General features: G+C 38.1%; 1 protein-coding gene and 3 non-coding genes across 7 annotated transcripts; 1 reads left to right on the top strand and 3 right to left on the bottom strand.

Annotated features, from left to right (window-relative positions):
* The first annotated feature begins 259 nt into the window (after positions 1-259).
* Positions 260-331, top strand: Trnat-agu (transfer RNA threonine (anticodon AGU)). The gene has a single exon. It is a non-coding gene; the product is annotated as a tRNA-Thr (tRNA).
* A 686-nt stretch (positions 332-1,017) lies between these two features.
* On the bottom strand, positions 1,018-1,089 carry Trnat-agu (transfer RNA threonine (anticodon AGU)). The gene has a single exon. It is a non-coding gene; the product is annotated as a tRNA-Thr (tRNA).
* Positions 1,090-6,601: 5,512 nt separating this feature from the next.
* On the bottom strand, positions 6,602-15,473 carry LOC129570209 (C2 domain-containing protein 5). Of its 4 annotated transcripts, none has more exons than XM_055449731.1 (16): positions 14,421-15,473; positions 14,089-14,287; positions 13,877-13,978; positions 13,640-13,800; positions 13,379-13,566; positions 12,183-13,103; positions 10,572-12,094; positions 10,002-10,016; positions 9,254-9,581; positions 8,847-9,140; positions 8,326-8,764; positions 7,857-8,258; positions 7,484-7,777; positions 7,131-7,298; positions 6,958-7,062; positions 6,602-6,890 (listed from the first exon to the last, which is right to left on the bottom strand). In XM_055449731.1, exons 1-16 carry the CDS (start codon positions 14,595-14,597, stop codon positions 6,816-6,818), a joined length of 5,391 nt encoding a protein of 1,796 aa, XP_055305706.1. In that variant the 5' UTR covers positions 14,598-15,473; the 3' UTR covers positions 6,602-6,815. The 4 variants fall into 4 exon arrangements, with proteins under 4 accessions (XP_055305706.1, XP_055305724.1, XP_055305732.1 ...); XM_055449749.1 differs by having other exon boundaries at positions 7,598-7,777; positions 14,421-15,151; XM_055449757.1 differs by lacking the exon at positions 10,002-10,016 and having other exon boundaries at positions 7,598-7,777.
* Positions 15,474-15,818: 345 nt separating this feature from the next.
* On the bottom strand, positions 15,819-15,891 carry Trnaa-ugc (transfer RNA alanine (anticodon UGC)). Its single transcript has one exon. It is a non-coding gene; the product is annotated as a tRNA-Ala (tRNA).
* Between the last annotated feature and the right edge of the window lie 419 nt (positions 15,892-16,310).

Genomic DNA, 16,310 nt, shown 5'->3' with positions numbered 1-16,310 from the left:
CGTGGCGCTCAGACTAAATCATTTACGTCATGAACAACAAATAGATTGCTACTTTGCCAATGGGCGACGGGAAAATTACTTTTGAAAGGTTTGGAAATACTTGACTTTTGAATGGTTTATACGTGCGCCATTAGCACACATAGGTTTTTTATGTGGCAAGACATTGAAATGTGGTGTTTATAAGGTTTGTGCCATGGCTTATTTGGTTAAAGAGTTTGCCCAATAAACAGGAGATCGTGTGTCGATGAACATATAAGAAGCCTCCATGGCTCAGTGGCAGAGCGTCTGTCTAGTAAACAGAAGGTCGTGAGTTCGATTCTCACTGGAGGCAGTTTCCATTTTTTTATTTTCTTCATTTTTTTCTATTTTCACACATTTTTTCTTAAATGTTCATGTTATTCATTCTGAATTGTTTATTTTTTTTATTTAAAAAGTAAAAATGTCATATAAGTACACTGTCAGTGATGATAGCATAAATTCAACGCAGATCAACATACGGTGATTTTGTTATTGTGCTATAAATAGAGTTCCACGTGTTTTCATGTTCAATAATTTCAAATATTTCATCATTCCGACTCCCACCGGAGAAACTACACAGCATTTTTGGTTGAAAATATGGGTCATATCTTTTTTATTCTAATCTTCATCTACAATAAACCAGCCAAATTTTCATTTTCTTTTCAATGAAGATTTTCACACGTACAATCAAAAAATGTTCGAATTGTTGTAAATTTTAGTAGATAAAATATCGAATAATGAATCGGAACATGGGAACGTGTTTGACGCACAAGCATTCATCGATGTTTAAGTGTTGTCTTGCAAGGAATGATTATTATGATTATTTGGAGTTACGATGTTCAGCAAAGTCTGGCCAAGATTTACTATTTTCTAAACTCGGGAAATCCGTGATTTGGGCTTGATTCACGAAATATGATTTTTCCACTACGAAAGAGTGGATTGTTTTGGGCGCTATACCTATAAAAGTTGTAGATATTGTGCTTTAAATGAAAAAAAAAATGCCTTCAGAGAGAATTGAACTCTCGGCCTCCTGTTTACTAGACAGGCGCTCTGCCACTGAGCTATGAAGGCTTCTTATCCGTGGTCTCTTATTCCACTAAGGCGCTTTAACCAACTAAATCACGGAACCGATATCTTCTCAAAAATTAATTCACGCCGATTTCGGTTCTTCTTTTACATAATTTGAATTGAGTTTGCGTTTTGTTACTCACTCATCCTTTCACTTTTATGTAAACATATGTTAATGCCAAGTTCAGCTTCAGGTTTAGTAATGAAATCAATTTAAAAACCACTTGCTTACGGTTTTTTTAGCACTAGATGAGTATTAGAGCGATTTTTTAAATTTGAAATGATAATAATTTGCCTAGGATTTAATAATATGAACCAAGAGATGAGGAGAGTATATAGACATAATGAAATTGATTTTTTTCCATTGACAGATAGATTGATTTGATCAATAGATAGGTATTGATGATTTATTATTTTTCATACACTTCTTGGTGATGTTTTGTTTTCAGACAACGAACGACCAAAATTGGTTAGCCAGCGGTTCTTTTTCAAACTCGATACAACTGACATAACTCGTCATTTCAAGGTAATAGTCAACATGGTCCACATAAGAACCGGAATCTAATTTTCCATATTATTTTCAAGTTCGCACCGTTTATTCATCAGGAATGGTCAGATCACACAGCAAATACAACAGCGAGCACAACTACCATTTGGTTTGACGCAAACTCAGAAATTCTGAGTCAGAATATACATATACACTTATAATGTAGAAGTTGTTGAACTGTCAGCAATCATTTGTGGCGGCGATACTTGACAGTTCGATCTGCCAGTTCAACAAAAAACACATCGTATTAGGTACTATTGGTTTGACTTAAGTAGCTTGAATGTAAGTCAAGTAACAGTAAAGTACTGAGCTTCATGCCAAGTCTACTGTTAAATCTAAACCTTAATGATTTCTACAAAAATCAATAGATGGATTTAATATAATAAATAATAATGTAATTTGGGATTAGGGTCTTGCATTTGCCCTTTGAGAATGATCAGGCAATTTTTCAACAAGAAGCCAATGTGTGAGTAAATCTCATTTGAACTTATTTGAAATCACATCGAAATAAAAATGTGTTCGCGTTATTTGCCCTCACGAATGAATCACAAACTTCCAGGAGTTTGCATTTTTTTTCGAATCTACCCTAAGTTCGAGCTCAAGCATTACACATTTCAAAATGATTTTAAAGGAATTTTTTGCGTTGTATGGAAATAGCTATCAAATATAGAAACATGTAATTGAGTGGCACTTGAGTGCCAACTATAAAGACGAATGAAAGTTAATGTGACGAGCAAACAAAATGGAAACAATTGCACAGATATTCGGCGACTTTGTGCAATTGCGCTTCAGAAAAATGTGCGGCTGGTGGCACCAATCGAACTTCCTTATTGCAAAGAAGCGGGGTGTACGCATGAAATTCATGCACCCTTCCAGAGCCGTCGAATTCAAATTTTTGGTCGGAAGAATGTGTATTGTAAAGGTACGGTTGTGCGCTTCCATAACCTCCACATTATGCCGGCACTTGTCTCACTCACTGAAAACCATTTGACATTTTGCATTGATTGGACTGACCACAAATGACTCCAATTGTCCCACAGTTTGTTTCGGTCGAAGCGATGAATTCGAACCTACGGTGCAAGTGGGTGATGGCTTCCGGTTCATGTGGCCATTATACAGCCGCCGCTGCGCCCAATCGTCGTTGCCTTCGAGCACCAGTGCATAAATGGCCGACACATTTCCTATCTGCGATTTTTCTTTTTCGGGGCTATACACGAATTCAGACAGGAGTGGTTCCAAATCGCTGTCAAGTGGAAGAAATTCATGAAATAACACACGAATATCATGGAGAGCCGCACAAACGTCGAATTTTCGTGGAACGAATGCATTTGGTTCGGGGATCAATAATGAAGGCAATCGATGCGAGGTTTTAGCCTTTTTTGGTGAAGTTGCTGTTTCATCGGAGTTAACATGTTCACGTTTTCACGAAACCGAATTTGAAGTCGATTTTTGCTAAATAGAACAAAAACAATGCATGGAAATTTTTTTTAATGTAACTTAATAAATATAAACAGTACAAGGGTATGTGGGAATAACAGAACTTCTTTTCATATAATTTTGGTCAAATTAGATCCATAGATGTTTTACTTTATTTATTTACGTAATTCATTTATATACGAGTTAAATCCATTGAAATAAACCGCATATCGAATGGTCAATCGATAACGACAATGACAACATTTTAATTCCAACTAAATTTCAACCAGAGTCAACGGCCACTTTTTTCTAGGGACTCATGAGCATGAGAGTTCATCAGGTAAATCATGTATGTAATGATTCAAAGGAACGATTATTGGATTTATTCTTCACTAGCGATTCCCGCGCGCTTCTCGTTAACTCAATCATCATTGTACATGACTCTCTGAGTTCCATCACATGGAATGATACATGTGACGGCATATTTTCACACGGAACTTCATGTAACAAGTGCTCGGCTCACTGTGATCGAAGTTCCGTGTGAAAATATGCCGTCACATGTATCATTCCATGTGATGGAACTCAGAGAGGATGGTATCCATGTTAATCTCCGTTCCAAGCCCCATCAAATGATACCCATGTCGATTATTCGTTTACAAAAATGGTGTCAATTTGCGTTAACTCTACCACGATGGACCGTGATGGAAGGTCAAGAACTTTCCAACGGTCAAGAAGGTCAAGAACTTTCCAATGGGATCCCAAATCGGATGAAGGCTCAAAATTAGGAAAACAACGGCATGGAAACGCTACAGATGGTCCAAACCGTACTCTGAATGGAAGTATATTTAAGCATCACGTGAATTTGATAAACTCAACACGGAATCGTACAACGCACACGTGGACAAAATGAAATCGTCACTTAAGCATGATGCATCAAGATTCTGGAAATATGTAAATTCGAAGAAAAGCACTAACAACAAACCAAATAAATTTCTTCAGTAGCAACTACGATGACTCAACGACTAAAGGCGTTCAACAATCGCCCACCAGCGAGTCACAGCAATCTGAGAATTTTCAGCTCGACATCAATTTTGTGCTTGAAGAGCTACAAGCCGTGAACACCAAGAAAGTTACGGGTCCCGATGGTATGCATCCGATGATACTGAAAAACTGTGCGAGTCATTTGGCGGCTCCAATCCCCGAAATTTTCAACGAATCATCTGGCGTACCACAGGGAAGTCATTTCGGACCCACACTATTTTTGTTATTCATCAATGACATAGTGGATGAAATGAACGACGTGTTCATTTCCTTGTTCGCCGATTATGTAAAAATCGCCAAAATACTGAAGTACTACAGCAGACCATCGACAAACTGTACGTTTGGTGCGACGTAAACTATTTGGTGTGCAAATAATCTACTCAAGCGGGCGTCTCGCAGTAGAATAAAAACAGCCTGAGCGACGGATCTGATCCGTACGGGAGTATACTCCCATTCAATCCATAAATTCATAACCCAACTCTCCCGCTTTAGAAAGAAGGACTCGAAATGAAACAGACATAATTAAAGTACTTGCGCCCTACTTGAAAAATGCTGATTCCACATTGAATTTCATTTGATTTGTATTTTCAACGTATGGTTAATAATTCAAAATGATTGAGAATTCAATTCAATTATTCATTCAATTATTCAAAAAAACTTACATCCATTGTCAAAGATGTCTTTTAATCTGTGACACTGTGTTATATTTATAGTTTCCAGATTTTTTTTTTTTTTAACGCACTATATTTATTTATCACCAAAATAGAATGAAATATTTCGCAACACTTATTAACACGACCTGTTCTGTTCAGATGTCTAGCGGCTATGATATCATTACACAACAATATGGCGACTTACCCGAAATTCATTCATTAAATAGTAACGGTTATGCTGCTGTCACCGAACACAACCGAACAGCTCAAATCGAACGCTTTAGTTCTTAATTCGCACACCAATTTGACAAAAGGTCGCTGTCAAACAACGGCACATTGTGCAACTAACTATATTCAAACGGAAGAGTACCAAATTAAAAGAAAAAGCAAAGAAAAAAACAAACTTCTGTCTACTATGCAATGAGTCTTGTTTGCTTATTTTTTGGCTAACTTCACACTATCTCCTCCCAAAAGAAAGAAAAGAAGAAAAGTAAAATGAAATGAGAAGCACACGGTGTGAATTTGAGCCTGTTCACTGTAAACAGATACTTTCAATTTGAACCACTCTGGCATTGCCCATACGGTAATGCAATTATGTTGTCAAACATTGCATTGTCAGGCAGCTCATCGTCAAGACCATTCCATACAGACTGTGGCGAATGTGGAATATGCGCCTCAAAGCGGACATTTCATAAAAATCAACATTTTTCTTTTATATCGCACTGGTTCAATCTCAACTCGATTACTGCGCCATGGTATGGCTTCCATTCCAAAAAATCCATAGTGACAACATGGGCATATCGGCACCGGAATCTCTGGGGGTCGAAAAAAGCACGGACAGACAAACTGCCAATGCCCATAACTTTTTCATTTTTGGACCGATCGGGACGCTTAGACCAGCGTTGGAAAGGTGATGAGAAGGAACTTTTCTTCAACCCAATCCAAAATTACCAAAATTAGTTAGCCAGCGGTTCTTTTTCAAATTCATCATTTAAAGGTGGAATATTTTAAAAAAAAACTTACATCCATTGTCAACGATGTCTTTTAATCTGTGACACTGTGTTATATTTATAGTTTCCAGAATTTAGAAAAAAAACGAACTATATTTATTTATCACCAAAATATTTCGCTTCCCGAAACGCATAAATACACAATAGCGATTCTGCACACACAGAGTCGCTGTTTTTTTCGTTATACTTTTCGCACTTACGATGCGCTGCGCGATACATGCATTTATATGTCCCGCTCTTTTCTTTCGATCGACACTCTTCGTACCCAGCTCATTGACGTCGTTTACAAACGACGGCACAAGCGATACACACACAGACATTGTGTTGACACACGAAGAGTGTTCAAAGAAAGAAATGACCGAAACATGTGCATGCACGCTTCGCGCAGCTCATCGTAAATGTGAAGAGTATAACGAAAAAACAGCGACTCTGTGTGTGAAGAATAGCTATTGTGTATTCACGCGTTTCGCTGAACATAACGCGCGAAAAATATTAGATATTTTTGGACTCTGAACATTGAACGCGTTGAACGTTGAACGCAACTCGTGAAAAATATCTGTTATTTTTATGCGATATTTCTATTCCATATGAATAAAAAATATCCCATAGTAATCTCTGGTATTCCAGTTTAATAAAGTGAGAAATGCAATTTATATACCCTTTTGGCTGCTATCACAGTGAATAAATAATCCCGGCAGCGCCTTTTAATTGATGGGTACTTTTTATCTGGTTGACTTGATAGAGTCTGCACTTGCTGCACTAGCAAATCATGTACATATTTACTGGCCGACTGAATTGAAATTTTCGATGCCACAGAGAAAAACAACAACATTATACGACGGTTAAAATCAAGTTCAAGTATTTTCTTTCGATATTTTATTTAAAACGATAATAATCTGTCTACGATTGAAATTTCAATGTAATTTTTGTTGTAACAATAAAGTAAGCATGTCAAGCTAAGCATACAGGTAAAAATGAGACATGGGTAGAATAGGCGCATTAAAACCGATTTTGTTTGACAAAATGATGCATTGCACATGTGACTCGTCGGTTTGTGTGTCTTCAGTGTGCGAATTCAGTTCCTGAAAAATAAGACACAAATACCACGTCGCCACCAACGCTGATCAATGTTTGACCCTGAAAATCGAAATAATGGGATCAGTAAAGCATTCAACTGTTTTCTAAATATCTTCATGATACAAACCTGATTTTTATGAGGATTATCAACCAATGTCAATTCCGACATGTAAAACGATACCATGGCATTTCCACCGAGAGCCGTTACATGTGCGCGAACTACAGCCAACAGCTAAAAATATGCACATGCATTTTAATAAAACGAATAAAAGGATTACTCATCAACACAACACCATTTACCTCAGTAATGAAATTATGAACGAATCCACTGATGCCGCCATTCTCGCGAATCGATGTACTTTCGCGAATGAAGAAGAAATTCAAATTGCCCAAATACTTGTCGATGCGACCGCCGGGAATATAGGTCAATGGCGTTATATCAACACCATAACGTTCGCGTAGCGATGCCTGTAGGGAATAAAAGCCATTCGCAATAGCGGGTGTGGAGAAAGAGAATATTTAAAAAGACAAATCACAAAAAGAAGAAAAAGAGCACACAGAAAAAAACGTCGTATGAGTCTATCGGTTCAAGAGATGTTCGCAACAAATGCAGCAAAGAAATCAAAATGTTAACTTATCACTCTCGTAAGTACATGTTTATCTAGACGTAATGAACGAAACAGTGGCCGTGACGGTGATTTACTCTTAAGTTTTAACGATCCCGTTTCTTTAAGATACTGATTTCTAACGTGACTAGTACTACTAACCGCTTGCGATGAATATGATTGATTATTTGAATGTTCGGTTATGTGCTCTTCTTCCAAATTGAAAATCAATTCGTCGTCGGTCAATGTTTTGGCACACGCTTGCATTTTACGCCGGAACTTGAGCTTATTCGGCTCGGTCAAACCAAGCGCAATGCCATTGACAAGTATTTGAAATTCATCCTGAAAATTGGTGAAAAAAAGTAGGAAAAGTTAGTCTTTAATTGGAATAGGAAAAATTAATTGGTGTTGAAAAACTGACCCCTTCAGGTAGATCCAATCGAAATTTCAAGTCACATATTGCGCACGGGATCATTGATCTCAGTTTAAAGTAGATCGTCTGCAACAATCGCAAGAAGTGCTTCGGAAATGTGCCTGCCTTTTGACTGTTTGGGAATTTAGCACGCCAAACTTGGGTGAACATTTGTAGATTTCGTGCAATTTCAAGATCAACTAGCCCCGGTAGTGATTGTGTGTTGACGACGTGAAAACCTTCCGGCGCACTTCCCTCTAAAATCAACGAAATAATTTCCAGATCTTCAACGTCGTCGATTTCCAAAATGCAAATGTCCTTATTTCGTGCCGGAACATCCACATCTTGAACGTCATCTTCAGACTCATCCGAAACGTCTGACTTCAAAGGATTTCCAATGGAATCCAAATCCTGTAGAAAATGAACGTAAATTCTTGATCAATATCGAATAATTTCAATGTGCGTGTCGTTCACATACGCCATAAACTTTGAGTTGATAGATTTCGCGATTTCTATTGACGGCTTCCTCCAGCGATCGATTTAGTTCCTGGATCTTCTCAACATTGGTCCATGAATTGCCTTGAACAATTTTCGGTATGTTTGGCGGTGGTAGAGCCGGTAAATAAACACCAGTTCCTGTTCCAATCAGTGCAATCATCTTTTCACCAATTGAAATGGTGATTTTCATACCGAAAATCGCGTTCATGCCTTTCGTCTTCAATTTGTTCACCAGCAATCGTTGTAAATCATACTCCAAAAATGGTAGCGCATCGGAAATTTCCTTTGCATTCGATTCAGACTTTAAATCCTTTTTGTAGCGACAAGCTTGTGCATGGATCAAACATCCGCGGCCGATGATTTGCAAATTATCTGGTATTTCCACCGTGGTTAACAGTACTTCAGGGACTTTTGCTTTCCTGCATCGAAAAAAAAAGAACGGCGATAAATATTCATTTTGACAAATGGAAATTCACTATATTCACACATTATCCAACTCACTTGCAAACTGCACACTTTTTCATTTTTCCGTTGACCGGTAGCGTGAATTTGCTATGGGGAATATGGCATAGAGAACATCCCGATGGAATTTGTGCGGTCGTTTCGGAATCACTGTTAATTCCTTTCTGTGTGCTAAGGTTCATGTGCTTCAAGTCTTTCGACAGATCACGATCCGTATCTTTTGGTGTCACTAACAAAATCGCCGCTGATGGTGGCTTACTGGCTTCACTCATTGTAAATTGTGTATTGATGACTGCGGCCGTTCCAATTGCAGATAAAACACAAACATCATCGCTGAAATTCAAAAATGAGATATTTTTAATTGAAATTCAGTTTATCTTTTTGATTGGAAAAAGCAACGAAAAAAATTGTCTTCTCTTCTGCAAATAAATTCAATGAAAACTCACGAGATGCTCGTAATTTCGATGTATCCCAGAACAACGTTGCAACCGAGCGCCCTAGCATGTGATCGAATCTCCATTCGCAGTTCTGTCCACCAAAAATCGCGAGTTTCTGGTTCGTCTGGATTTGGCACACGTTCCAACAGCTTCACCGATCGCGCACACACCGTTGATCCCAATTGCAGAATAAATCCGATTGGATATTTGCATAGTGTTAAAAATGGATATTCCAACATGTCCAAATTCTCCAAATTCAATGGCGTTTTAAGATGTGGCGTACCAGCCAAACGGAATATTCCAGCCGTTGTTCTCGGTTCTGTATTCAATGAACATCCTGGAAAATGCATTCAAAACCTTTGTCAATTTGCACATTTAATAGAATGGATTTTGATTTAGTTTTTCGAAAGAAGAAAAAACATTCATGTTAATTGAATTGAATTCAATAGAAATATTAAATTCAGTGGGGCAAAACATAATTGAGGCTAATTCATGCTTTCTATAACTATATGTACCGGTGATTACTTTGAACAGCCATGCATATTTTATATATAAACACTTGAAATTGTTGTTTGAAATCGGTACGTATGGGTTTTTCAATTTCGGGTACATTGATTCACACACCAAATTTTTTTTTTTAGATAATTATCTAATTCGAAGTGAACGGTTAAACGACGGAAAGAGATACACATCAATCCACATTGCTGGGATACATCGAAACATCAATTTAACAACACATCCGTCGATTTATACTCACGTTTTCGGGTCGGAGCTGATTTGTTTTTCGAATTTATTATTTACATTGTGATTTTTATTTTTTCAAATAAATTCAATTTGATTTTATTTTTGGTCGATGGCAAAATGTCGGGTGGAAAATAAATGACAAATGTTATTGGAAATGCTATTTTTGTTCGAAATAAATCTAAGAAAAATAATTCTAATTTCATAAAAAATAAATCGCATGACTACACTGGGCAGAAGCTAAATTTACATTTCGTTCGGAATCTCTAAATGAATGAACGGAAATGTTGGCATTAGTCGGTATAATTTTATATTCCACTCGTTTCTCGCTAAATACAATTCAAATAAATATGGATTCATTGAAAACTAAGAGAAAAAAAATAGAAAACGGTAATGCTATAAAATTCCAATTGCATCACTGGATTAAGAAAAATAATAATTGAAAATAAAAACGCAAACAAAGGCGATCAAACGATGTAGCGAAAAATTTTGGTTCAAAGCCAGAAACCAAGGAAAGAAACTAATTTCAAAGTAATGAAAAAACAATTCGAAATCGAAAACTTGATTTTGATATGGTTGACATTACCTTTGGGTGTGACACTCAAGTCCGAGTCAGATGATCGGCGGCAGATCGTTTCCTTATCATCTTTACCATCTTTGCCCTTGGATGACGATGAATTGGTGGTGGCTGCGCAATTGGAGGCGGTGTTATACGATGATGATGATGTTGGCACTTTGGTTGGGCTGGACGCTGTTTTCGTCCCGTATGATTCGGCCCGAGCATGTTGCTTACTGCCTGCTGCTGCTCCATTCACCGGTATGCTCTTTTCATCGTGCGATCTATGTTTATGATGTGGATCATGTGCAAGCAATTTAGTTTTGTTAGTTTGATTAATCAAATCACCAGAATGACTATGAATTAGTGGATTATTAATAATTTGATTAGACTTTCGCTTCGTTTTGGGCGAAAGTTTTGTGTTATCAATTGACACACAGCTATCGGGTATAAGGCATTTCGAATCGATATGGGTATTTGGATCGATTTCGGGAGTTTGGTTTTTCATTTGATTTTGCTTGTTGCACTTGGTTAGTACAAATACGGGCATCTCACCGGTCGACTGACTAGCACTGCCGCCGTCAACCTCAGTTAAAATATGAGACATGTTAAGATTATCGCAAAACTTTGTGTATGATTTTTCTGGGTTCTTAATTTTATCAATTTCTTCGCCAGTTTTTGCTCTTTCCGCACATTCCACATTTGACTCAGTTGTTGTTATTTTCGCCGTATGGTCTTTTTCATGCATTGAATCTGGTTTTACGTCTACGTTGGCGATGTTGGTGGCGTCTCCTTCATCGAAACTTTTCGGATGCACACCAACTCCTTCAATGATATGCGCGGTTTCATTGAGCATCGTTTTCATTGCCGAATCAAACAGACTGAATTTATCTCTTTTTGGTTCTTTTTTTGCCACTTTGACTTCGTTCGAATCGTTTGACCGTCGTCGAAATGGTGCAGCCAGCAATTTTTTGAACGATTCAATGCTCGAATTCCGCTTTTCCTCGAACTTAACATTTTCGACTTGGTCAGATGTAGGAACCGCTTGAGCTCCCATTATGCCTGCCTGTTCCATTAGCATCGTTTCCATTGCTGTTTCCAATAAACCATGTTTATTGTTTATTGCACCATCGGGCGTGGCGTGTGGCAAGTGCAAGTGAGACAATGTCTCGGTAATGGTTTCTTTGAAATCTTGTAAGATCGAATTGTGACCCATTTCACTTGTGTTATCATCGTCGGCCGTGGTTCCTGGTTGTATCCAATTCTGCTCATCGACATCACCGGTGTCGGCAAAAAACCGGTGGAGTTGATCTTCTGAACTGTCATTTTCCACCAGGCACGTTTCCATGCGCTTTTTGTTCTTTGGGTTCATGATGCGCGTGGCACCGGTTTTGATCGATTTTTCAAATGACGATTGTCGCGTCAACGGTCGTCTCTCTTCTCTCTTATTAGTTCCTTCGTTGTCGGAATCGCCATGGTTGTCGTTTGACGGTTGAATCCATTCGTTTTCACCGGACTGTGCTTCCTCTTTGGCTAACACTGATTTCACCACCCTGAATTTTGAGGAAAAAAAACATTAGAATAATTACATTTTGTTTCGAAGAAAAAGTAATCGAGCGCTTTAGAATGATTGCGACTTACATGCTGATTGTATCGGCATCGATCATAACGACTTCATCGCCCAATTCTGAGCCATCGTCGTCCTCAGAGCTAGTTTCCGAAATTATAATCGATGACATTGAAACGCCACACGATAAATTGCCCTCCGTCGTTGCTGCTTTCAGATCGATGATACTGTCGCCAACGCTGATATTCAACTTATTTTCAACGTGGTGATGGTTAGGACCATAATGGTGTTTCTTCGAACTATGTAAACTGGTCATAGAATTGCCAACATCCGATCTTGATATTGGTTTAAGTGAGCTGGGTGAAGTTGGATCTGAATTCTCAGCTATTGACTCGAGACTTGGTGCGGCCATCATTGATCGAACCAACAAAGTAGTCATTCCAACGCCATCATTCGATGGACGTGATTGCAATTTGGCTTGTGAACGCTTCACTTTCTTAATTATATTCGATCCAAGTTCGGCGGCTGAATCTCGAAACGAAACAGCCGGTTTATACAATGACATATCCGATTGTGACTCATGCATCGCAGTCATGTCATCATGCTCGGTATTCATCAACTTGATTGAAGTGACTTTTTTGTTGAGCAAACTTTTCGATGACGATGAAATTCGTTTCATTGCGTTGCGATGATTTGGAACATCATCACGTGATTCCTCTTGTTTGAGCAGATTGCTCAAAGTTTCCAGTTCATCGGGTGGTCCCAATCCGTCTGTTTCTTCTTCAATCACATCAACCTCTTGATTTTGACGCACTTTCTTACTGATTATAATACTCGGGGCACGTGTCATCGTTTCATCCGGTTCAATGCCTAATATTTTATATACAATATCTCCGCTTGACGGATGCGCACTGAATGATGGATCAAAATCGAATATACTATCGTTTCGCGTCGCGTCGCTTAGCGCCAAAAATTCTAAATACTTTACGGTTTGTCTGTTGAGTTATCGAAAATCACACACAAATACACACAAAATCAAATGAGGGTTTAGGTCAAAACAAACACACACAAATTGGAAGGTCAAACAAAAAAAAACAGAAAATCCAAACCAAGTCATTTTTTGGGAGGATGCGAAACAATTCGAGAAAGAAAAAACACTGAATTAGATTGACTAGTTGAAATGAAGGCTGCAGTGAAGACTCCGAAGACTGCTACTGTTCGATATGGATTGATTTAAAGTAGAAATGTAAAAAGGCTCATTTTCGCTTACTCTTCAACAAATGCTGACTTTTCGGGAAGCGGTTGCTGAATTTGCTCTTGTATTTTAATCAATGTGACAGCTGTACCGATGCCACGAGCCACAACGCCAACATCGCCTTCCAAATCGAAGCATTGTGTGTATCCAATCACGGCATTCGCTCCCAGGTCAATCGCTTTCAATCCAATCTTTCGCTGAACCTTAACACAAAAACAATTATGGTCAATATAGAAAACATGTTTTTTATATAGAAAATTGCATTATTTCTTTTACCTGCGCTGATAGCTTGAGAAAAACAACTTGTCGCGCTTCATTCGACGCACGTGGCGTTCGTATTTTGTCAATCCATTGATACTCCGGGTCATCATTCACAACAAGCTCTTCGACGAAACCGTGAATGATCTGTGCATGATAGCCATACGGCACGATTGGCGCTAAAAATACATAAATATACACACACAAATTCAATTTGACATGCCGTAAATATTTAATGTGTCTGCCAATACATACAGTGGAAAAACTGTACACCGCACGAGCTCTGTCTAAACTTGTTTACGTCCGAAAATAGATCCACTTTCACGATAATATTGATTTCCCCTCGAATGCCGTGCACTGTGAATGCAATTGAGAGAAGAAAAAAAAACCAGACGAATCAGTAAAATGGAATCAGTGTTTTGTCGTTCAGAAAAATACAATTGCCAAATTTGAAGACTACTACTCACTGGTGTCGTAAACGGGTAGCCAGCCAGACATAACGGAGCCTTTGCCCGATTTTAGCTGTGTCGATGCATCGGCTAAACTGGGCAACAGCAACGGATTCAAACTAATATTCACTTTGCCAATTGCGTCGTTGGCCGAATATGTGTCGTGGTCCATTATTCGTATTTGCAATGGCTCATCTTGTAAATCAGCATCGTCGACCTTGAATTAAAAATATATTTTTTGATTTTTATTACTTCAAAATTATGTTTCGTTTTGAGTTGATTCATTTGAAATGATAGAATTAAATGTCTGTCATTTAGTTGAACATTCAAACAAAATCGAACAATTGTACCTCAAAACGAAACCAATCGGAGTTCCATTGTGGATGCAGCGATTTGCGATAAACGTCAGTTTTGCAAGTGGTCGAACCGAATTTGATTTCAACGTAAGCATCGGTTGTATCGCTGCTTCGATCCATGACTGGCAAATTTCGACCAGCCAAAATTTTCACTCTCACTTTGCCAGGCATTTTATTCGTTTTTTTTTTAAATTAAAAATTGAACAAGTGAGCAACTGATTAAAAAAATAGAAAAAAACTTTGTCGTATGCAATGGGCGTGCGGAGCATCACTTTTTTCAATTTTGATTATTTCACATCACTTGTCAAACGTGAAAAAAATCAAAACTATTCGTTCCTAAAAACAATGAGCCACTTGAGATTCGCTCTGAATAAACAACTAATTCACCAGGATAAACAAGGTTGTTACGTAAAGACACAACAAGATTGTGTGAAATATTCTTTTAATAACTGCATGATGTATTGTGTTATTAGAATCGAAAGAAGAAGCAAAAACAAAAATCGTCGCTCAAAGCAATTTCTAATTACGTAGTTGGCTTTCAGTTGGATGTACAACTGATAACACTTTGCGTTGACTCTTTGCAAATGACTAGCAATAAATTAAAGCGCACTTTTTCACCAAATCGATACAAATAAATGGTTTTCCGTCGACGATTTTATTGAAAATGATTTTTTTTTTTCATAAAGAACTGTCAAAATTCTTTCAAGTCTGTCGCGGAGACCAAGAAAAAACGACGGAAACGGTCGACGTATGTGACGCAGGCGAAAGAGACAACCGTATGTTGCCATTTTAACCACTTTAGAATGTATTTGCGTTTTGCTGTCTCTATCGGTTGTTTATGTTTCTGTCGCATAACAAATGGCTTGCGTGCTGCCGCAACGATCTCAAACCTATTTTTACACTCACATGGCACAGCCGCGTCTGATCAATACCAGCGCGTAAAGGCACAATCGAACCAAATGCCATCGTGTAAACGAATGAAAACAAACCACACCAAACCGGTGTCTTGGATGCGACCGCATCGTCTCACGTGCACACCGCACACTCAGCACATTCGAATGCATACACACATTTTCTGTTGAATAGAACCTCACAGCAGAACGTTTCTAAATTTGAAATTTTGAAATCGACTGTGAATAAATAGTATTATTGGTTGTAAATCAATGAAGAGGAATGTATTGGTGCCAATTATTTGTAGCTTTCTCGTTACATTTGGCAAATAAAAAAACAATCGAAACGAATTTTGCCTCGCTGAATGGTATCGGCAATGTATGAATGGACAAGACAAATGGCTGGTAAAAAAAATTTACGACCCTACAAGAAATGTCGATTCATATGCTCAAATAGAAATTGAAAAAAGAATGAAATAAAAAAAGAAAAAAAAAAACGAATTGGAGATGGAGGGCATCGATCCCTCTACCTCTCACATGCAAAGCGAGCGCTCTACCATCTGAGCTACATCCCCTTGGTGTAAATGCGACGTGATGCACTTATCACTCACATTAACCACTTCGCTCGATTCTATGTGAACCATGTGAATTTCTACTAAATGTTGATACGGCATTGCTTCGTCATAAATTATGTGCTTTGAGCATTTGAGAGTTTTTAGGGAAATTTCATGCTTTGGTTCAAAGCGATTTCGAGGAAAACTAAATGCAATTTATTACAATTTGCTTTCAGAACAACAGTCTTGACATTTTAACTGGTTGTACTTAGGGTGGATCGATTTTTGAAATCGCACAAAATCGAAAACGGTTAATGCGTGTTCGATTTGGCACCTCAAAAGAAATAACTTTTGTTCTGGGACATATGCCGAAAAGTCCCACTATCCGCCGAATTTTTTTGTCTGATTCATTTTTTGAGGATTTTTCCAGACTATTTGTC

The sequence above is a fragment of the Sitodiplosis mosellana genome, unplaced genomic scaffold (assembly GCF_009176505.1).
Source record: "Sitodiplosis mosellana isolate CC-2019 unplaced genomic scaffold, AAFC_SMos_1.0 Smas_scaffold_1, whole genome shotgun sequence".
NCBI lineage: Eukaryota > Metazoa > Arthropoda > Insecta > Diptera > Cecidomyiidae > Sitodiplosis > Sitodiplosis mosellana.
The sequence above is the reverse complement of the archived record's forward strand: the minus strand, read 5'-3'. Positions and strand labels throughout refer to the sequence as shown.